The 22,849-nt window shown below is 41.5% G+C and overlaps 1 protein-coding gene across 1 annotated transcript in view; it reads left to right on the forward strand.

Moving 5' to 3' along the window:
* Positions 1 to 22,849, forward strand: part of LOC126392904 (aryl hydrocarbon receptor-like) — a 58,623-nt gene that overhangs the window by 24,678 nt on the left and 11,096 nt on the right. The window contains exons 3-8 of the mRNA XM_050048629.1: positions 16,587 to 16,702; positions 18,879 to 18,968; positions 20,001 to 20,115; positions 20,255 to 20,382; positions 21,672 to 21,874; positions 22,027 to 22,136. Of these exons, the coding sequence (XP_049904586.1) occupies positions 16,587 to 16,702; positions 18,879 to 18,968; positions 20,001 to 20,115; positions 20,255 to 20,382; positions 21,672 to 21,874; positions 22,027 to 22,136 (762 nt within the window). The remainder of the gene's footprint in view (positions 1 to 16,586; positions 16,703 to 18,878; positions 18,969 to 20,000; positions 20,116 to 20,254; positions 20,383 to 21,671; positions 21,875 to 22,026; positions 22,137 to 22,849) is intronic.

A 22,849-nucleotide genomic window follows, 5' to 3' on the forward strand; every position in this document is an offset into this window, starting at 1 on the left:
ATATGAGAGGAGGAAAAGATTGCTAGCTGCTAGGCTAATTTATACAATGTCAAATGCCATAGGCTTGTGCTAATAATGTTAGCATGTTGTATCTGTGGGGAAAATGTGTCCAGATAAAGACAAGTGTTTGTCTGTGAATGCTGCGAGTTATAGTGAAGCTGATTTGTGTACTTGTGTTCGAAATTGTCTCTAATAAGCCATGTTTAATGTGTGATTAATGTGTGTTTTGAATCAACTTAAATTTACAGCACTTCACAGAGACCCTGCTGCCAACAAGTGTTTTGGAGGTGTAACTGCAGAGCGACACAGACACACCACCGCACATGTATAAATGCTCACAACAGCGAAGGCCACGTGCGAAGGCTATGGTGTAGGGTCTGACTCACAAATATAAATCCTGTTTAAATTATATTAACAGGTGGAACCACTTCTTCCTCTATACTGTATGTATTGAATGAATTGAATTTTCTCTATGAGGCTGGAAAAAACCTCCTTTAACTGTTATATTTCCGACATATTTGACACTTGACAGCAAGCAAATCAATTTTGCACAAGTCAAAAATGTTATATTCATGATTTGATGCTCTGGGGCTTATAAACACATCTAATCTGATGACTTTATTTAGTGTCGTGTAAACTGTTAAATTGGGATATCTCATCGGAATGACATCGGTAAGATGAAGAACAATTTGTCCATGTAACCGCAGCTAGTAATGTGGGTTAAATCTGGGTCAACAGACAATTAGCCAACCCTTCCTCATTACACTCCTCCTGACCTGGGTTAAAAGGTCATGGGACGAGACCGTGTCTGGTTTCGGTGACCACAGTTCTTCATTAAGTCAGTGATGATCATTTCACATTTTCACTTCTTGAAGAAACTAAGACAAGGGAGGACTCCATGTGTGAGAAAGACCAAGAGAAAGGCAACTTAACTGCTAGTTATGTAATGTAACTGTGCATAATTTTATGGTTTAGCAGTAAACTGTAGCTGCACTGCAGACTGGAGCCTCTCTGCTAACAGTAACAGGGATTAACCCACAAAAGTCTTCCCATGTTAACATTCCCAACCCCTGTCTCCTGTATGGAGGGTGTGGAGTAAAACCAAACGCCCCTGAATGCTTTTACTGGCATCAAACGCATTCTTATAGACAAACACGCTGTCTCATTCTTTACCTGTTGGCACTGGCACGGGCCTGACATGTGATATGTCTGCAATGATAAACAGCGTTAGCCGTGCCAACTTTCTCCTTATGTGACATGCCGGTTTGATAAGTGCACAATAGAAGCCAAAAAAGTGTGTTGTTCATTATCAGGAGGGATATTAGATTGCAGCATCGAGTATCTCACTGTTTTGTTTGTCTACTTCCAATATAAAGTCAAAGAGCTTCAGTGTCATGCTTTGTAAGACAGGTTACTCTCTCTGTATTTTAACCAGGGTGTTGATTTCCCTGACGCATGATCATAAATCAGACTTATTGCAAGATTATTGTTGTTTTGTTGCAGCTGCTCTCACGACTCTCACGACAGAAACAATAATAATCCTAAATCTTGCATGTATACTCTCTGTTCAGTGTAACCTCGCCGCAGATTACTGACTGTATTTCATCAAACAAAGAGGTCATTTGATAATACTAGTGTTGTGTAAATAAGCATAAAAGTGATTGAGGGTCCTGGTTTTAAGTTTCACAAAGATTTCTTTGTTTTTCAACACTTCATTTGTCTGTCGGTGGAGAATTATGGGGGCTGCTACAGGAATGATTAATGAGCACTAATAGCAATAGCAATAGCTAAGATTAAACTAATCTAAAAAGATCTGGAAAGACAGGAAGATGAATGGTGGCATGTGGTGTGGAAAACTTTGTATCTTATGTTGCCTTCTGTTGTTGTAGCTGGTACAGATGGCCCCGTACAGATATGTGGGTGAGACCATGCGTTTTCTAATATAGTGAATTTAATTGTTTTACAGGAAGTGCACTGTGAGCATGAGTGCAACTCACTGTGTGTTAATCGGTGAGTGTGTGCTTCTCTTTTATGTGGCAACAAACATTCACATGCTAAAAGTTTCAGAGCATATGAGTTGTCTGGACATGTAACGTTGCATTAATTTGGATTAGGGATGTCAAAGGTTAACCGATTATTAGTTTGTTACTGCGCACCAAACAGGTCTGGCGGAAGCTAGTTAGTGGTGCTGCTCATTTGGCGATTACCGCTAGTAACGCCATCTTGACCTGACAGCGTTGCAGTGGAAACAAAGTGCCTATCCCCTGGTCTCCCCCCAGGTTGCTTTGGCTCAATTTTAGCCACAAACGTCCTTTAGCATTGTTAACACTGTTAGCACCGTTAGCATGATTTGTGGTGCTAACATAGTTAACAGCGCTAAAGGGGAAGAATGTAAGCCACTTACTTTTATGGATGTAACCTTTGGGGAGACAGGAGGGTGGCCACCATCCAGCTACCAGTGATAAGTGCTGTATGAGCAGCGCCGTAAGCTAGCTCCTGCCCGAGCTGGGTGGTGTGCTGTAGAGGGGCAACCAGGGGAGACCGGAGGGTGGGCTGTGAACATCATGTTTTTACATGTTAACGCAGCGAGCTGTCTGTTTGTCAGCAAAGCCAACGGAAAATGAGATAAAGGCTAGACATTTACAACACAAAACTTTAGCGCTCATTAATCCATTATTGAAATGCTGCGCTAATGCTTACTGAGTCAGTGGAGCGCCAGACTAAAAGAAAAGGCCTCCTGTATTTCACGCCATTTTCATTTGGCGTGAAATACATCATCAATTCATGAATCATTTCATTCATAATAATTAACCTTTTAGTTACACGTTAAGTGTCGGGTTTTCGAAAGCAAAATAAACCGAAACTGACATCCCTAATCTGGATTTATATATTGAATCAATAATCAACATTATCAGTGTGCAGTAAAAACATTGACATACATATCGTCATCTGTGTCACCAAACAAAATCATATCGTGGCAGACTTTGTGATCTCAGCAAATATTGTACCATTGTCAAAAGCACTGATATAATATCACATCATTTACACACAGAGGAGGTGCCTGAGCTGGCTGCTAGCAGCTAACGGTGCTAACTCCACAAACAGTGCTAAACAACAGTAACAGTCCTGACAGAGGTCACGGTGTTAACCAGGGGGAACTGGAGGGTGGGCACTACGCCTCCTCTACAACAGCGTCCTGATATGAGTATGGGCACTGTGCAAAGCTGCAGCTATGAGCTAGTCAATGGGATACAGAAAATGCACTAACATGCACATGCGCCCAGACCGGCACACCACAATAACCCACAGAGAAGCTCATATTACAGCACACACACAGAGGGAGCGTGACTTCATTCTCTGCTCAGGACGCCATCACTGCAGTATAGCTTCATTAACACTTTGTATGTCCCAAACAGAAATAAAAGTGAAGGAATGAAGACAGAGCCAGTGGCAGAGAGATTTTACATATATGCAAACTTCTAGAAGTGTTTGAATAGTGTGTTAAAGACCTCCACATAACGTTAAGTTAAAAAAACTGGATTCATGCAGTGCTGTACCATTTCACACAAAATAAGCTCTTGTGAGAAAATGGAGAAAGTAAACACACATTTCCAGATACACACACAGCAACAGCTGTGTAGTACGATAAGCTCTAAACTTCCTCTGTGTAGGAAACTCTGTAGAGTTCAATAACTTAAACTCAGCCGCAGTTTCAGTCGTATCAAGTTGGATGAGATAAGTTTGCACAACATTAAGACAGATGACGTTTTTATACACGTGATGGATTTCTTAACAGAGTCTTTGCTATCTGTGTAAACGAGATCACTGAGGTTGCCTCTCAGAGGTTATCCCAGTCAAAACATCAGCCTACGACGAGTGTGCAGTCGGGGCATGCCTAGAATTTAAGATAATGATCCCATAAATTGTGAGGTAAAAGAAAAGGCTTTAGAGAAAAGAACAAACATAAGCAATTTTGGGGGATATGAGTGAGATTTAAAGACCTGATAATGAAACAGGCTATTTATGGCTGCCTTGAAAAAGGCAGATCTTTTGGAGAGAGCTGGACTGTTCGCCTCATCGCGTGACTTTATGAGGCAGCGCTGGATATTTTGAAAGGCTTGTGGCTCGCTGCTGCTGAAAAATGTGGATTTGCTTTCCAAGTTCATTGAAAACATCCAGGGCCTGTTAGCAATCATAGTTGATGTGGTAACACCGTATCATGTGCTATAATTTGATACAATTTGGTATTTGGGATATCTGAACCATGTACACACAAACCCGTACACATGACACAAGTGTAACAGAAGGAATAAAGAGGTAAGAAGAACGTTTTAAGTCCTGGCAAACGTTTGCAGCTCAGAGGAGAGAGTATCAGTACGGGGAAGCCCAGTCTTGTTTGTTATTGAATCCTGATGGTCTCATTAGGAGTATTTTTTTTTCTTTTATTTTAAGACGTGTGTTTTACTCATACATGCCCTTAAAACCTCAGCATAATTCACCTGTCAACTCAGCATCATAATATGTGAGAGGAGGACATCTCACTGGGGTGACAGAAGTTGCCTGTTGGCTCTTGACTCTTGACTCGCCTTTCAGTATGTCGTGAGAATGCAGGCAACCGCTGGGAGACAGATTTAATCATGTTTTCATTTTTGTCCAATTTCCATTCTCTGGAAGGTTTGTTCTCAGTCGCTCCTCCAGCTTTTAAACCACAGCGCTACATCTCCCTTCATACCCAAACCTTTTTTTTTTTTTGCTTCCCTGTTGGCTGGAGCCGAGCTCGCCCACCAACGCTTTCTGTGACATTTAGAGTCTTCCAAAAATGCTCGTGTTTGTTTATGCGCCGAAACAAAATCAGCTGTCGTCCCACTCAGAGTTTGGTTGGGGGATCAGAGACACAGAAGATGTATTATTTCACTTATTCAAGGGCCCTGATTAAAATCTGTCAGGGTTCAGAAGGAATTTGAAAACATAAACAGTGGTTTTACTCAGGAGTGTGAGTAAGCTTTTAGTGTTGATTATAATTTGCATATATTTCCAGACTTCAAACATTTATACTCAGCTTCAACATACAAGTTGTCATTATCTGTTGGCTATATTTAGAAGGCCAAGTCGGTATTTGTGCTGTTGTCTTACACGATGCCTTCCCTCTGAGAGCTTTGATGACTGCCTGGAGACTGATAAGAACCATTTTTGCGATATGATATGTGAGGCACGCCTAACACAGCGACCTGAATTTTGCTTTTGTTTTTTTTGTTTTTTTTACTGTCTTTGCCCAGCTCCAAAACCGATGACATTACTTGTCAAGCAGATAAAGAGCCCAGACAGCCAAAAATAGTTGAGCGGGTGTTGATTAAAAAAACAGATGCCCCCAGACTTCACTACCACCACCACCAGCAGCAACACAGACATTGTGTCCTGAATGGTATATAATCACTGTTTATTTTGATCATCAAGGCCTGCTTGTGGGTTCTGTGCTGCAGCACACAAACCTTTATAAACCTGCACTAAAGGGCTGGCACAAGGGCCCGTAAACACAACTGAATCGCAAGGATGAATGTTGGCATTGTTAATTTCTGCAAACACTGTTACATTTGTTTATTATTATGTAGTAGAATTATTACGCTCACGCTTCAACAACACTGTGGTTAACGTGTGGTTAAGTTTAGGGACACAAACTGCTTGGTTTTGATTTAGAAAAGATCATATTTTGGCATAGAATACCCATTTTTTGTGGCATTATCCTGGCAGGTCACGCAGCAATATGTCAGTAAAAAACAACTGCTTTTCACGGCATTGTCCCCTCTAGAAAGGCAGTGATGTCTCAGTAAAAAACATAATTTTATGGGATGGTACTGGCTGGGAATACAGTGATGTCATGATAAAAAACAACCTCTTTTGGTGGCACTATCCCAGCTGGAAAAGCAGTGATATCCCAGTAAAAAACAACTGCTTTTTTAATGGCACTATCCTGGCTGGAAACGCAGTGATGTCTCAGCAAAAAACATAATTTCGTGGCATTATACCAGCTTGAAACGCAGCATTATCTCATTAAAAACCGACCGCCTTTTTTAATGGCACCATCCCGCCTGGAAACGCAGTGATATCACGATAAAAAACAACTGCTTTTGGTGGCACTATCCTGGCTGGAAACACTGATATCTTGGTTAAAAACCCCCCACAATTTTGTGGCACTATGCTCGGTGGAAATTCAGTGATATCTTTAAAAAAACAACTGTTTTTTGTGGCACTATCCCAGCTGGAAACACAGTGATATCCTAGTGAAAAACATGATTTCGTGGCACAATCCTGCCTGGAAACGCAGCAATATCTAGGTAAAAAACAGCTGCTTTTTAATGGCCCTTTTCTGCCTGGAAATGCAGTGATGTCACGATAAAAAACAACCGCTTTTGGTGGCGCTATCCCAGCTGGAAATGCAGTGATGTCTCACTAACAAACAAAATTTTGTGGGACTATACCAGCTGGGAATGCAGTGATGTCTTAGTAAAAAACAACTGCTTTTCATGGCATTATTCCGGCTGGAAATGCAGTAATATATCGGTAAAAAACATCATTTCGTAGCAGTATACCAGCTTGAAATGCAGCATTATCTCAGTAAAAACCAATCGCTTTTTTTAATGGCACTATCCCGTCTGGAAATGCAGTCATGATACAGTAAAAAAACAACTGCTTTTCGTGGCATTATCCCAGCTGGAAACGCAGTGATATCCCAGTGAAAAACAAGCTTTCGTGGCACAATCCAGCCTGGAAAAGCATCAATATCTCTGTAAAAAACAACTGCTGTTTTAGTGGCCATATTCCGCCTCGAAATGCAGTGATGTCACGATAAAAAACAAACGCTTTTGGTGGCGCTATCCCGGCTGGAAATGCAGTGATGTCTCACTAACGAACAAAATTTCGTGGGACTATACCAGCTGGGAATGCAGTGATGTCTCAGTAAAAGACAACTGCTTTTCATGGCATTTCCTGGATGGAAAGGTAGTGTGTCTCTGTAGAAAACAGATGCTTTTTGTAGCATTATTCTGGCTGGAAATACAGCGATAACTTGGCTTTATAAAACAAAACAAAACAAAACAAAACAAAAAAACCCCAACATTTTCTGGAACTATACCAGGTGGAAATGCGGTAATATATCGGTAAAAGCTAGCCGCCTTTTTAATAGCACTATCCTGGCTGGAAATGCAATCATGTCACAAAAATAACTGCGTTTCGTGGGACTACCCCAGCTGGAAACGCAGCGATGTGTCAGTAAAAAACACCATTTCATGGCATTATACCAGCTTGAAACGCAACATTATCTTGGCTAAAAAACAACTGCTTTTTAATGGCACTATCCTGCCTGGACGTGCAGTCTTGACACAGTAAAAAAACAATTGCTTTTCGTGGCACTATCCTGGCTGGAAACGCAGTGATGTCTCTGTAAAAACAAGTGATTTTAATGTGTGAGGAAAAAAAACAGGAATAATGTACTTTCACATAGATCCCCTGTCCCCCTCCAAATAAAAACACTCCAAAAAACACTTTGAAATCCAACAATTTGCTATGTAAATACATATTTCTTTAATAGCACAATAGTGGCTCCATAGCCATAATAAGCCTGTGCAAACCTCTGTTTTCTGTCCAGAGCTGCTCTTCCCTTCTTTCCTTGACATGCTGAGATGACACTCTTGTCTGATCGTGAAGAAAAAACAGGAGGCTGTTTCCTTCCCCTAAAGCCATGGAAGTAAACGGGGACATTAATCAAAAGACTAATGGGAGGTTGAACCTGTGGGCTGGGTGACCCAGCTCATTGGCTGTGAGTTGTTGCAAGCACTGCCCTTTCCTGCACATCTGCGTGAGAACACAGATCTCTGTACAGGATCTACTGGAACTAAATGTTTTCAAATCAAGATAATATTCCCCTATGCATTGCTGGCATGCTTTATTCTCTCTCTGAACCTGGCAGACTTCCAGCCCCTGACAGCATTTCCTTTTTCTCTCTTTAGTTTCACTGTGTCCTAACTCAGTGCCACATGCAAATTCTTTAAAGTAGTGACTGTAGTGTTTTTAGTTCAACTTAAAGCATTTCAAGATTTAGTTTCTTTTTTGCTTGTCATTGTTTGATCACTGCTTTAAATATAAGACTGAAGCCAGTTATGTCTGTGTTTTATTCTCACTCTTCAGTGCTTCAAGCTTTACCGCCACTATTTTAGACTCTGACTTGTTTTCCTTTGCTTTAACTTGTTTCCCCGAATACTCAAAGAAACTCCTCCTCGGCTCCTCAAAGTTCTTTGGATTTCACTTAATTACACCATGATGAAAAGATGTCAAATCCTTTAAAGGCTACCTCATTCTCTGAGTGACAGGGATGTTTGCCTGGAGTGGATCTTGCATCAAAAGCATGCTCTGCATTTCACAAATCCGATAATGGCCTCTTTTTTTTTCCTGAAACAGGAAGCTACAGTTTGATGCTAAAAAAAGTGACCTCTCTTGGTGTCACATTACACCTCGGCTTGAAAAAAAGTTTGACAGTATTGGAAGAAGCTTTAAGGGCGACTGCAGGATGTTTTGAATGAGATCATCGCTGTGAAATATGGAATTGGGGCTGTTGTCGCCAAGAGCCATAAATTTCCCAATGTGACGACGTTTTTGTAACTCTTCTCTCTTGGTGTTGTAGTTAGCAAATGTCAAAGGGAAAACTAACTACTGTCAAGGCCTTCATGTGTGTTGTAGGGTTAAGTCCCACAACAGAGACTTTCTATAAAACAAAGAAAGTTATATAAAGAAATGTAATCAAAGAACATTTGTCATTTTCACATCATAAATAATGATTATAATAAACTTTATTTATATAGCGCCCTTTAAAACACAGTTACAAAGTGCTTTACAAAACCGAATAAAAGACAAAGCAAATAACACAAGATAAGCAGCAGTAAAAACAGAACACACATAACAGAGTAAAACACACTATAATAAAGCAGTTAAAATCACCCTAAAGGCCATTTTAAACAAGTAGGTTTTCAGGAGTTATTTAAAAGATGAGACTGAGTTTGCAGCTCTGATCACCTCAGGCAGGTCATTCAAAAGTCATGGAGCTCTGACTGCAAAGGCTCTATATCACCTTTGTGAATTAATCTCGACCTTGGAACAACAAGAAAAGATGCAACTGACGATATCAAGGTGCGAGAAGGAACATAGGGCAATAAAAGATCTGTTATATAACTTGGAGCAAGGCCCGTCAGGGCTTTGTAAGTCATCAATAAAAGTAAACTCAGTTCTAAAAGCAACAGATAACCAGGGTAGGGAAGCCAGGATTGGTGTGATGTGGTCATGTTTTCTAGTCTTATACGAGCTGTTTCTTATGACCTGAAACAAGGATAATTGGATTATGAAAATTTTCTGTCGATCTACTCAGCGGGTAATTAGTACTTAAGTCGTCTTTGTAGTGTTGCAGATGTGCTTTGAAAATCCCAGGCTGAACTGTAAATCATTCCTTTAACTATAACAGCAACTTCATTTTTGGACTTAAGTTAAATTCAAGGTGGTATATGCCAGAAAAGGGGGAATGCGAAATGGAAATATATTAGAATACAGCACTTTTGTGCTAGCCTAGAAATCCAGACCCAAATCTAGAAAGATTTAGGGTCTGGCTATGAGTAATGCAAATGGCTCAACTCGAGGGGCGGCACCAAGCGGCCAAAGCCGTTTCAAACAACTGGTGTTCATCCGTAGCCATCTTGCAATGTTTACTGACTTATTCGTCGTTGCAGCACTGTCGTCATCTGTTTAGCTCGCCTCTGGCCCGCCTATATCAGATACACCGATGTGATTGGTGCAGCTCGGTTCCAAGGGCATGGGTGATGAGCATCATTACTGATTGCCAGAGTGACTCGCTGAGCAAATTCAAATTTACTGATTGCCAGAGTGACTCGCTGAGCAAATTCAAATTGTGCTCCAGTGAGAACTCTGGATTTCCAGGGTACTTTTGTGCACTAATCAGCACAAACAATGTAACGTTAGCTAACTAGCTAGTTAGCTACTAGCACAGCAGTAGACTAGGGTCCCATTTATACGATAACGATTTCAACTGAAAACAGTAAACTTTAGTTGCGTTTTGGCTGATCGTTTACACGACAGCTGTGTTTTGGGTGCCTGAAAACGCAACGTTTTGAAAACAGGTTCCAGAGTGCAATTTTTTGGAAACAGCACCGTCTCCGTTGTCATGTAAACCTGCAATATGCAGTTCCTCTGAAAAACGAGACTTTTCGCACATGCGCATTACGGTCCCAGTCACTAGGCATGCGCGAGAAAGTTGACCATCACAACAACAATGGCAGACTCCTGAGCTCTGCTTGTGCTGCTCACCCTGTTGAAATTATCAACGCTTTTCCAGCAAAGTGTAGATTTACTGAAGCAACTCGACCTCGTCGTCCGTCTAGACAAATGTTTGTGCGGTTGCCATTTTGTATTGTTTCATTGCGAAGTCACACCGCCAACTACTGTCCTGGCATGTGTACTATAGCGTTTTTGGTCATTTTTGCGGATCCGTGTGCACAGTGATTGTTAGCAAAATGTTGTCGCCTGAACGCGGAACTTTTTTCAAAAAGAAAATGAGAAACGTTTCCGTTTTCAGCAGATTGTTTTCATGTAAACATGGCCTAGAATTTTTTATGTTATGCTTGTGATAAAGAAAAGGACCAAAATAAATTGAAACAAAATTAAACTAAAATATTACGTTGATTATTGTAATTTTTAAAATCTTTATTAACAAAGATTGTGGGTTTCTTATGTTGACTGTGCAGCCATCTCCTTGATTATTTCTCATGATGCTGGGAGTGTGCCTCTGAAAAAATGTCTTTTTGAAGGGCCACTTTGCCCTATCCCTTTATCCTAACAAAAATCCGGACATCCTACCTGTAAACATGAACGCGCAAAATGGAGGGGTAAGGGAAAGTGGTGGAAAGTGGTAAGTTGAAGTGATGTATTGGGATTGAGCCTTTAAGTGTCCATTCCCACCATCACATACCATCTAATGATATCAATCAAACAGTATCGAAAAAATTATGGTGCAACAATATTTTGGAGGCATGTGAAAACCCCTCTCCTGCTCTGTGAGCGCAGTGTGTATGTTTGATGTTGGTGGGAATCTGTGTTTTCTTCCTTGCTGCCTCCCACAAACTTACAGGAATGCCTTTCCAACTTCTGGTCAACGTCTGGCCAACAATCATCAAACATGTTTCTCCTGCAGCCGCACGGAGAACTGAAAGTGCACATGAACAACTCTGCTGCGCCATTAAGTGTCGAGCTGTTCGCAGCGGAAAAAGAAGGGGAGGGAGAATGCGATGCGGAGTCCACCACTGGGGATGAAAAGTAGAATGAAAACAAACAGATGACCACAATGAGGCCCACTTACTCACGCTAACACTGAATTTAAGAAAAAAAAAGTGCTGGTAATCCAGATTTGGACTTGAAGTGTCCATCGGATGGTTTCTATCCTGGACTGGCTGCACTCAGTGATTGTATGCACGGATCGCATTGTGTGTCAGACCTGCAGCTTAGTGTGGTGTAGACATGTGATTGTCAGGCTGTGCAGGTCTTAGTGTTTGTGTAAACACTGTGTGAGTTCTAGCTGAAGGGTGGGGAGTGTCTACTGTATGTGTCTGTGTTTGAGGGGGAGTGTTCAGGGGCCCCTTCCCTCCTTAAAGAAGTTGCGTGACAGGACTGAACGGACGGGTTGGGAGAGGCCATATCCTGGGATTTTCCTGTAGTGGCCGTCCAGATAAGGGAAGCGCTCTTGTCGGCTATTGCTTACAACAAACCCCCAGGGACAGATGCAAGAGGACAGAGTGTGTTTGTGTGTTATGTCTGTGTATGTGTTATGCGTGTGCAGATATGCAGGCTGCCAGATCAGTTCTCCAGCAATGAGAAAACCTGTCTTCTGGCGGGGGACCAACAGTTGAAGCTCGACTCGAGCCAGATAACTTATTTTGTTTTCTGCTGCTGCTGCACACTCATGATCTTACATTCAGATCATGTATTGATCCACAGAAGAGTTTTGGTCTGCAGAACGTCCACATGGGTGTAACAGCGAATTGCAAAAGGAACAGTACACCATATAGTACGCCATTTAACATGGTTTTACCCATGCATACTGTAATTCAGGATAAATCTTAAAGGTATACTATGCTGGAATTGTTGGTTACTGTGAACAGTGTTGCCATCAGAAGTCAAATTTAAAGCCAACCCCAGATTCAGTCTGGCTTTGGAACGAGCTTTGTCTGCTTGGCGTTTCGCCTCACTATATTTGCATTTTTTTCCCTGTGCTTTCTGATACTTAACCCAATTGCCAGAATACATGTTGGCATTGTATATTTCTGCAAACCACTGTTGCATTACATTTGTATGTTCTTATGTAGCAAATACGTTTCTTTATGTTTCAACAATGTTGTGATGAACAAGTGGTTAGGTTTAGGCACAAAAACACTGGATTATGGTTAGGAAAAGATCATACTTTGGCTTAGAATACCCAGTTTTTTGTGAGTACGATCCCAGCAGGAAGCGCAGCAATGACTTGGTTAAAAACAGCTGCTTTTTATGGCGCTATCCCAGCAGGAAATGCAGCAATGTTTTGATAAAGCATAACTGCTCCTCATGGCACTGTCCTGACCGGAAATGCAGCAATGTCTCTTTAAAAACAACTGCTCTTCATGGAACTATCCCCACTAGAAATGCAGCCATGTCTCAGTGAAAAACATCCACTTTTGGTGGCACTGTCCTGGCAGGAAATGCATCGATGTTTTGATAAAATGTGACTGCTCTTCATGGCACTGTCCTGACTGGAAATGCAACGATATTGCTGTAAAACCAACTACTTTTTGTGGCACTATGTCCGCTAGAAATGCAGCCATGTCTTAATAAAAAAACAACCATTTTGGTGGCACTATCCTGGCATGAAACGCAGCGATGTTTTGATAAAATACGACTGCTCCTCATGGCACTATCCTGACTGGAAATGCAGTGATGTCACTGTAAAATCAACTACTTTTTGTGGCACTATCCCCGCTAGAAATGCAGCCATGTCTCAGTCAAAAACAACTTTTGGTGGCACTGTCCTGGCAGGAAACGCAGCGATGCCTTAATAAAAAAACAACTGTTCTTCATGTCACTACCCTGACTGGAAATGTATCTTTTAAAACAATCACTTTTTGTCGCACTATCCCGGCTGGAAACACAGTGATGTCTTGATTAATAAACATCCACTTTTGGTGGAGTTATCCTGGCTGTAAATGCAGCAACAGGTCGCTAAAAAACACCCATATTTGGTGACAAAAAAGATGCTGGAAACACAGTGATGACTGGCTAAGACACAACTGGCTTTGTTGTTTGTTGGTGTTGAACAGTGGCCTGCAGCTTGCCGAGCGTCTCGCTGAGGTGTCACGCCATCCACCATCCCCTCCGCCTCCTGGATGACAATCAGCTCATATACTATATCACTTTAGAAAGTTGATACAACACCCAGTTGACCTAAGAATGTAACATACCTGTGGTTTGCAGAGATGTACAGTGCAAAAATTTTCTAAGATGTGTGCAACTTACGATCTGGTTCCTGGTGACTACCTTTGTATAAAGGCACAAACTTCAGTTCAGAGTCTCTGCAGACAAATACACCCCACACACTTCTAGTGGTCACAGGTGATGATTGAGAGGGATTTCTTTTGTATGAGGTTATACATTGGTTCTTAGGAGAAAAAATCCAGATAGTATCCTTTAATTCTTTTAAGCTTGCGATGGCCAGTTTCATAATGTTACTGAGTGACACAAACTCAAGTGCTGCCACAGTGATTTAAAAAAACTCTTTTGACTTGCTGTATCTCGCCGCAGCTAACTTACACGCTCATTTGCATACTTTTGCATTGTGCCCAGACTTAAAGCTTGCAGCGTAAGTATGTTCAACCATGAACGTGCAGAATCATTCAGATGTTAACGTCTCTCAGAACAATAGCATGACTCTTCTGAATGTGGGAAGCAATCTAAACATGACACGACATGGCGGGGCTGCCCAGAGAACAATGATCAACAGTGAGACGCCTTTCAGCAGGGACTGTGTGACTTTACCCAGATGCCAAGGTAAAGCCAACACAAACAGTGGAGCCGAGTGGTTGTTGTACTTCGTGCAGGCTGTCATTCGATGTGGACGTTCTAAGCACTGCCTGAGCAGTATTAACAATGTGATGCAACTTCTGCTTACACTGGAGGTTTGATTTTGTGTCTGCAACAAACGCACTCAGGCACCTCGCACATCTCTCTTATATAAAAACACAGCAGAGACGTTGCCAAGTTTTCGTAATCCTCTACCTGGAAATAGTTGTCTAAACTGGCTTTGTTCTCTAGCTGACATGTTTTCGACACCCAGCGTCTCTAATGAATGTCAGCGGTGTCCTGTTACTTCACGTTCTTTCAGTCACAGGACCTCTGAAACGGTGCAGATGAAGGTGGGGATCCCTCGACAAGTTGGAGTAAAGTCTCAAATGTGATTGGTGGACAGGTCTCTTGAAGTGGCCTCATTATATTAACAGAGGAGTGTGTATTTATAGCCTGAGAGAACAAACCCATTGTGCCTTTCTCAACCTTAAACATGCCGAGGCAACGAAACAAGTTCTCAGCCATCAAATAAACTTTTTACTTCTAAATGAATAATCAATCAAGCCACATACTGTGCATCTGGAATGTGTAAGAGAGACTACAAATAGTATGTCTTTAGGCAAGATGCAAGATTTGATGTGGCTGCCATGTGATATTTTGCCAAGTAAACTATATAAAAGACCCATTATCTATTCCCCTGCACTGTGCTGCATATACAGTGACAGTTATGAACTCAGAGACCCCGACTACTGCCGTTTATTACAACCAACGAACTCGCTGGCATGCTTGGTTTGTGCTTTTATACCTGTCAAATAGAACGTCCATAACTTTTCCGCAGTAGTTTACGACTTAAATAATTCCAAAACACATAATTTATTTCAGTGAAACGACAATAAAGCCACATTTCAGACATTGTTTATCTTACATAGCACTGTCTGTATGTGGTTAGGGCTCTCTGCTTTATTAAAGTCAGTGATGATTGATAAGAAGCAGCTCCAAAAAAAAAAGATGAAAAGCATTTTTCCATTTATTTTATTGAAATTTGGGAGAGTCCCTTCAAACCAGCAGTTTTCAATATCTTTGTAGAAATTAACTGTAGTGACCTTCAACATTAGTGCAACAGCAATAAAGACCATTTATCAAGATAATTTGATTATGATACAGGCTGTAAGACTAACACGAAGGTTTGAGAACTGTCCTTTTTCAACCTTTCTCTGAGAAAAAACTTTGATAAAAGAAAATGGGAGAATAACTATGCCGCTGGTTCCCAACCTGAGGGTCCACTGCCACCACAAGGGGCCGCCAAAGCTTCATGGAAGGTCATGAGGCCTTCATGATGTTAGGTTTGTAAAGGCCTCAACTTACCAAATCAACTTCAGAGAACTAGTGGCAACAAAGGCCCCCTGCTGCATCTCCTGATGTCGCCGTGTCTCAACCAAAAAAGTTGCCCATGAACACACCGTTAAGACTACAGCCGATGATCAACCGTGAGATGAGGAAATAACTTCACAGCAGCAGATGGCGGGAGTCTGTCATCCTCATTCAATTCTAGTTAGCACATTAACAACACAATCCAATATTGAAAGAACAGAACATATTTACTGTGTGCCAGTGAACAATAACACAAACCACCAGGAAACGTTTCTGCCAAAGGGCTCAGTGGCTGTAGAAAAATAATCTTACCTTATGTAACACGTTTGTTTCGGTCTCACTCCCTCTGGACTTCAACTGTTTGTTTACTTTCCTCACTTCCGTTTCTCTTCTCGTGTGCTGAGCTGAACTGCTAATCGGAGTGATTTCATTCACAGACAGGCTCCTCTGTGGCAGACACCAATTCACCATGTTGAATTGGGAAGAAAAAAAAAGACGACTGGGGCCGACAAGGGCCAACAGTGCAGGACACACTGCACAGACGAGGGTGACATGGCTGACTGTCAGCTTGATGTGTCAGGGCTTTAAGCAAACATTTTTAAAAATAAACAGTAGGCCTATATCTTAGCTTTTTATTTATTTCTATGAATAAAAACAAATGAAATTATTATTTTTAGATTATTATTCAAGATATAAACGTAAGAAAAATCTACCTGGACAGGGGTACAGTGAAGACCTGATCACAAGCTGTAGTTACAGAGCCCTCATGTTCTGCTCAACAGCTTTGTCTTCCATTAGAAAAGTACGCATTTAACGTAACCATAATCAAATGATGGCCAAGTGTCAGGGGGCAGAAAACACTGAATTTGTCAAAATGAAAAAAAAATTAAACGACTGGTGCCTCCCACCCATGGCCTTTTATTGGTTTAAATCCTGATCACGTCACTGTCTGTCACACAAAGCCAGTTCAATTGAGGGATACAATACATAACCTTGCTGAAAATGCTTAAAACCTTTAGCGATGTTAATATAACCTCTGCTGACCCCTCATCTTTGTTCTGTCACCTTTTGTGCAGGGGCCATGAAGACCAATAACAGCAGTCTGATGTTACCTGGAGTGAACGGACAGAATGGGCAGAACAGGAACAACATGGACGTCACAGGCTTCTCTGAGGGCGACCTGCTGCTCCAGGTAAGACACAAGTCAAGCACCCATGCAGATGCTGCTTGTAAATGTGTCACATTTGCTCTAACTGCTTGTTGTATGTTCATCATTCATCGTAATGCTTGTTACATTTGGCTTGTATAATGTCTCCTCACCGGCAAAGGCGTTGTCAGAGGCGTTATGTTAACGTGTTGTCTGACATACATCTTGTTTTTGTGGACACGATATATTAACAACGCCTTGAGGAAGTTCTCTAAAAGTTGGCACAAACGTCCACTTGGACTCAGCGATGAAGTGATTAGATTTTGATAGTCAAAGGTCAAAAATCAAGGTCACTGTGACCTGTTTTTGACTATAAGTCAAGAATTCATACATCACTTATTACAAAATTTGACAGGAAGGGGATAAAATGGGATGTAATAGAATAAAATGATGATTGATGACATTGTATATCCAAAAGGTCAAAGGTCAACCCACTGTAACGTCATTATGTTCCGCAAAAACACTTTTCTGGCCATTGTTCAACATCATGTCTCAGGAACAGAAGGAGAGACATTTGGTCAGATACTGAATTGGTGACACTAATCTTGGGTCCCCACCTTGAAAGAAAAAAAAACTTTGAAAGAAAAACAGACACATCCACATATGACGCACTGTCTACCGTCATGGTTACATGAGAGTCTGGACCGACATGGATGTAATCTGAAATCTTATAAATGCCCCATCCCTGAAAGAAATACCTTTTCTTCGACACTAATCAATCCAAACTGTGGCCATGAGGAGCAGGACTATGAAGCCAGGTCAGATGATGTGCATTTCCTCAGTCAGATCAACTGCCAGTTAGGGGTGGGCGATACGGCCCTAAAATAATATCACAATATTTCAGGGTGTTTTTGTGATAACGATATTCTTGACGATATGACAAATTAGTACACTACTGAAGCTGCTCCTCTTTTTGGAGCCACCAAGGAGTCTGTAATAATTTTGCTTTAAGCCATGCTTGTTGTTGCCGTGGGTTACAGTATGACGTCAGTGTCAACAAGCTGAAATATCGCGAGTATCACAATATGAATTTTTCATATTATTGTGAATGAGATGATATGGCACTCCCCTGCTGCCAAAACAGCGGTCACTCTGAAAGCAACACCAGACAGGTCACACAAAGATCACAACAAGCAAATAGCACAAACTCACACACAATAGATTAAAGGCTAGGCACCCTAAAAATAGTACAAATACACCTTTAAACAGTTTGATTGACTGTTACTGCTTTGTGTAGAAGAAAAAGTCCCACAGCCTGATTGATTACTAAACAGCCTGAGGCTAGCAGGTGTTTAAATGCCCAGTCAGACTTTGTTTGTTTGTACTCTAGTCAGGTTGTGTAGAGTTAATCCAGGTCTATCCATGCAGGAGGAAGTTTTGACAGGTGAGGCTGCTCCTCTTGCTGACTCTTGCCAAAGCCCGGCCACGCTCTGTGACTCTTCACAAAACCCGCGCTTTGTCACGTACTCTGCACCTTGTTTATTGACGCTCACCTGTCATGAGCATTTTCACACTTTGTTCCGTATAATGATCTCAACGGGCGGTCATTGTGTAACACAAAGGGCCTTTGAGAATCAGCAGCTGTTGGTGTTCAAAAACAACATTACACAGGAGTTTTAGTTTTATTGTTTTTATTTATTTATATACATTTATTTTTATTATTATTTTAATTCAGATTTTAAATTTTAATTCTTTTTTTTTTTTTTTTTTTTTTCTTCAACAGAATGGGATTTATTTCTGTGCTTATTTTGACCTTTTAGAAATCGGTGAAAGTTGATTTATAAAGTGATACTTCCAAACAGATCTGTAGTTTCATTTCTTTCCCTGGAGTCCTACAGTTACGCCCACCCAACACTAGAGGACTTTGAAAAAGCTTAAGTCTGATTAATTAGATTAACTTTTTGACTGGTGGATGAAAAAATCCACCAGCAAAGCATATTTTCCACCACTCAAAATAATGGTCGTGAGCACAAGCAGCGGACCGGCAGCAAGTGTTACTTGCTTTAATTCGAACATGTATATTTTCATTGGCCAAATTGTATGCACATGGGTTTGACTTTGGTATTTAATTATTTAAAAGTGCTGCAGTAGCACAATGACATGTGTGCATGCACTTTAAAGAAACCTCTGAATGCTGACTGACTGTTTGTTCCCTGTGCAGGCACTGAACGGGTTTGTGATCGTGGTCACGTCAGAGGGCTTGGTGTTTTATGTCTCTGCCACAATCAAGGACTACCTGGGCTTTCATCAGGTAAGATGTTGGCTTTTATAATAATATGTAACATTACATACAATATTTTTTTGTAGAATCAAATACTCATTTGTAGACTTGAAAGTTGACTGTTAAAGGTTCCCTCTTTTGAACTCTTGGCAGTAACAATCAAGAGAGGGGTGGTGGTGGTAGAAGAGATGTCCAACACTTGGGTACAAATATCTCACACAGATGTTTAAGAAGTATTTCACCGCTGGAAAGATGCCCCTTTAATAAAACTAGGTTGTCTATGCAGTAGAAAGATGCAAATACTTTTGAAATTGGTGCCACATGACCAGAGAGAACAGAGAAAAAGGATGCACTGTGCCACACAGGACCAATAAACGCTCGCGCCAGTGGGTGACGTATTGTGGACGGCTGGCAAGAAATGATCTCCATTTCTTATGGTTAAACATGGTCCAAGTCTGAGAGAGAGAGGGGCGGGTCTGTCTTTATCTGCTTCTATACTGCGGGCAATACGAAAATGCCAAAGTACAGCCTTTAGTTCAAGCAACAGCCTGAGACTCTGCGAAACTCCGCCTGTAGATATAAATTACATCACTCATTTTGTCACCAATGCGTCACAAGTTTCCAAGCGTCAAAAGAAACTTCTTATACCCCTCCTGCTGCAGTATAAACCACTTTTGAGCTGTCGTTTCATATGACAAGTATGCTTTAAACCAGGGGTGTTCAACGTTTTTCAAGCCAAGGACCCCTTAGGTCAAAAAGAGACAAAGCAGGAACCATATATTGAAATGTACTAGACAAGAGAACGGGTCAGCTTAGCAGTAAAAGCACCATTTGCAATTAAAGATGAGATAGAATATATAGGATGACATCAATAAATAATGTACAATGAAATACAAATATAGATAAATAACCCCTTTGTTTCTGTTGATTCCCATTGAAAGTTTCCACCTTGAGTATTCCTTGAAATTTGCAACCCTACTCCGGATTCTGAATCAGTGTATATCTCGTGTTTAAAGGACTTGAGTTGCTGATGAAGTGCTGTGTCTCTTCCTCTGCCGACAGTCTGACGTGGTTCACCAGAGTGTGTTTGAGCTCATCCATACTGATGACCGGGCTCTGTTCAGACAGCAGCTTCACTTTGCTCTCAACCCCCTATCTGCCGGTGACGGAGAAAACGGTAAGAACAGTGACTGTATTTCAGGTTTTAGCATGAACTCAGTCTTTCCACACCTGAACACGACAAGAAACTGACATAAATCAGTGATTAAGGTAACTGGCTCTGACGCGTAATGTTTCACGTCAACCTGTGTTCTCAGCCTCGCAGAATTGTGGCGGCACAATGATTTACAGTCCTGAGCAGCTTCCCCCAGAGAACTCCGCCTTCCTGGAGAGGAGCTTTGTGTGTCGCTTCCGCTGCCTCCTGGACAATTCCTCTGGCTTCCTGGTGAGTACAGTATTTAAAGTTACGTCGTCGAAATCAGGTGTAATGTAGTCTCGCTCACCAGACCTTTCTCAAGAAAAGAAAGGTCTGGCTGCGCCGACTCTCACTTTAAGATTGGAGAAAAAAACGCCCCAGCTTTTTTTATTTCTTTCAACCAATCACAATCGTTCTGGGCGGTGCCACAGCAACGGTGCGCTTGCAAAAATATTGCTGGGGGGAAACAGGTTTTGGTGTAACACGCCCAGAAAAATATCGCCTATAGGACGCGAACCATGGCAGAAAAATGGCTACATCCCCGCAAGATCAAACACCGCAAAAGTTAGTAAAGGACGTGTTGAAAACTGCTACACAACCGGAGGTGGTAGGGCGGGACTTCAGCGGGTGGCTCGTTCCGCCCGATGAGAGGCTGATCTATGCAGCTAACTTCCGCCCACTCAGACTAGGTGTAATGTGGCGTGATTACTTTTGCTTGAATCTCATGCAGTTACGAAATATTTGGAGCCATTTCAGGAAACTACAACCTTGATTCCTAAACAGTCGCTGTGTATAAAAAAACACAGAAATTATTTAAAATTCTTTTTGACCTATATTCAATTGAATAGAGAACAGAGACGAGAAACTGATAAACTTAATTGTTTTTTGTAAATATACACTCATACACACTCCAATAAAGTTGGGACAGCAGCAATAACAGACTGGGAAAGTTGTTGAAAAACTAAATAGGTTGACTGGTAACAGGTGAGTATCATCATTGGCTTTGAAAGGGGCATCCTCGAAAGGCTCAGTTGTTCACCAGCAAGGACGGTGTGAGTTTCACCACTGTGTGAAAAACTGTGCGGGCAAATAGTCCAGCAGCTTAGGAACAAGGTTTCTCAGCATGTAGTTGAAAGAAAATTATGAATTTCACCAACTACAATCTATAAAACCATCAAAAGATTCAGACAATCTGGAGAAATCTGTGCACATAAGGAGGAAGGCTGAAAACCAACATTGAATGCCTGTGACCTTCGACCCCTCATACAGCACTGTATTAAAAACCACCATGATTGACGGATATTACGACATGGGCTCAGGAACTCTTTGGAAAACCGTTTTCAGTAAACACAGTTTATCACTGCATCTACAAATGCAAGTTTAGACTCTGTCGTGCAAAGTGAAAGTACATACATCATCAACAACTGGGCCCAAGCTCATCTAAAAATGCACTGACTGACAAAGTGTAAAAGTGTGCTGTGGTTCCAAGCTAAACCCCCAGAGTTTCTCATCCTCCCCCTTTTTCCCACCCTGTCCAGGCTCTGAAGTTCCAGGGTCGACTGAAGTACCTCCATGGCCAGAGGCTTATGAGGGACAATGGGAACGCTAGCAAACCTCAGCTGGCACTTTTCTCCATCGCTATGCCCGTCCAGTCTCCAACCATCGTGGAGATCAGAGCCAAAATGCTCCTCTTTCAAACTAAGCACAAGCTGGACTTCACACCCACAGGTGTAGATAGCAGGTGCTGCGACTTCTTCCATTATTTCTTTTAAATGTATTATTTTGCCAACTGCAGCAAAAAAAAAAATCCCACATGCTGCATCTCAACTGTCTTCAACTGAGGTTTCTTCCAGCTTCAACAAACTCTGTGTTTTTTCTTCTGCCTTTCTCCAGGGGGAAGATTGTTCTGGGCTATTCAGAGACTGAACTGTGCATGAGAGGCTCCGGCTACCAATTCATCCACGCTGCTGACATGATGTATTGTGCCGACAACCACATCCGCAGTATGTTGGCAAATTCTACTGCACATGAACATTAAATGTGGATATTATTTGATGGAGATGCAACAATATTGTTTGATGTAGGAGGTAATCAAATAGGCAGCTTAAAAGTTGTTTCCTACTAGAAAGGTCATACAAAGAAAAATACTTGTTTTAAAGGCCCAATGTGTGAGATTTAGGGGATTTAGTGGCATCTAGTGGTGAGGATTGCAGATTGCAATCAGCTGAAACTTCTCCTGGTTAGAATTACATCTGTATTCATTGTTCAGGTGGTTTTTACTGGGAGCCGAATTATCCACACAGGTCTCCTCCTCTCCAACAGACCAACCAAATAATTAAAACCGATAAAAACACTGAATTAAGCAGTTTCATGTTACATATCAGTGTTTCTCCAATGCTGTTTGGTTTGTCAGAGACAGGTTGCTAGCCCAGCACCTGCTAATGTGTGCTCACCTTTTTCTCTGATACTTTAAGATCCAGATGTTAAAGAGGTTTTTACCGTGAGCTGAATAATATGCATAGATCTCTTCCTCTTCAAAACACGTGGACCTTGTGATTTAAACCATTTACAACACTGAATTATGCAGTTTCACTTTAAGAAATTGGTGTTTTTCTCGTCGCGGACAGGCCTGATGGGAAAACACAAATGGGTGTATCTAGAGTCAGTGTTTGGTTTGTCCGTTCTGGGCTACTGTAGACATAAATGTCTCATTCTA

Source organism: Epinephelus moara, chromosome 7 (assembly GCF_006386435.1).
Source record: "Epinephelus moara isolate mb chromosome 7, YSFRI_EMoa_1.0, whole genome shotgun sequence".
Classification (NCBI taxonomy): Eukaryota; Metazoa; Chordata; class Actinopteri; order Perciformes; family Serranidae; genus Epinephelus; species Epinephelus moara.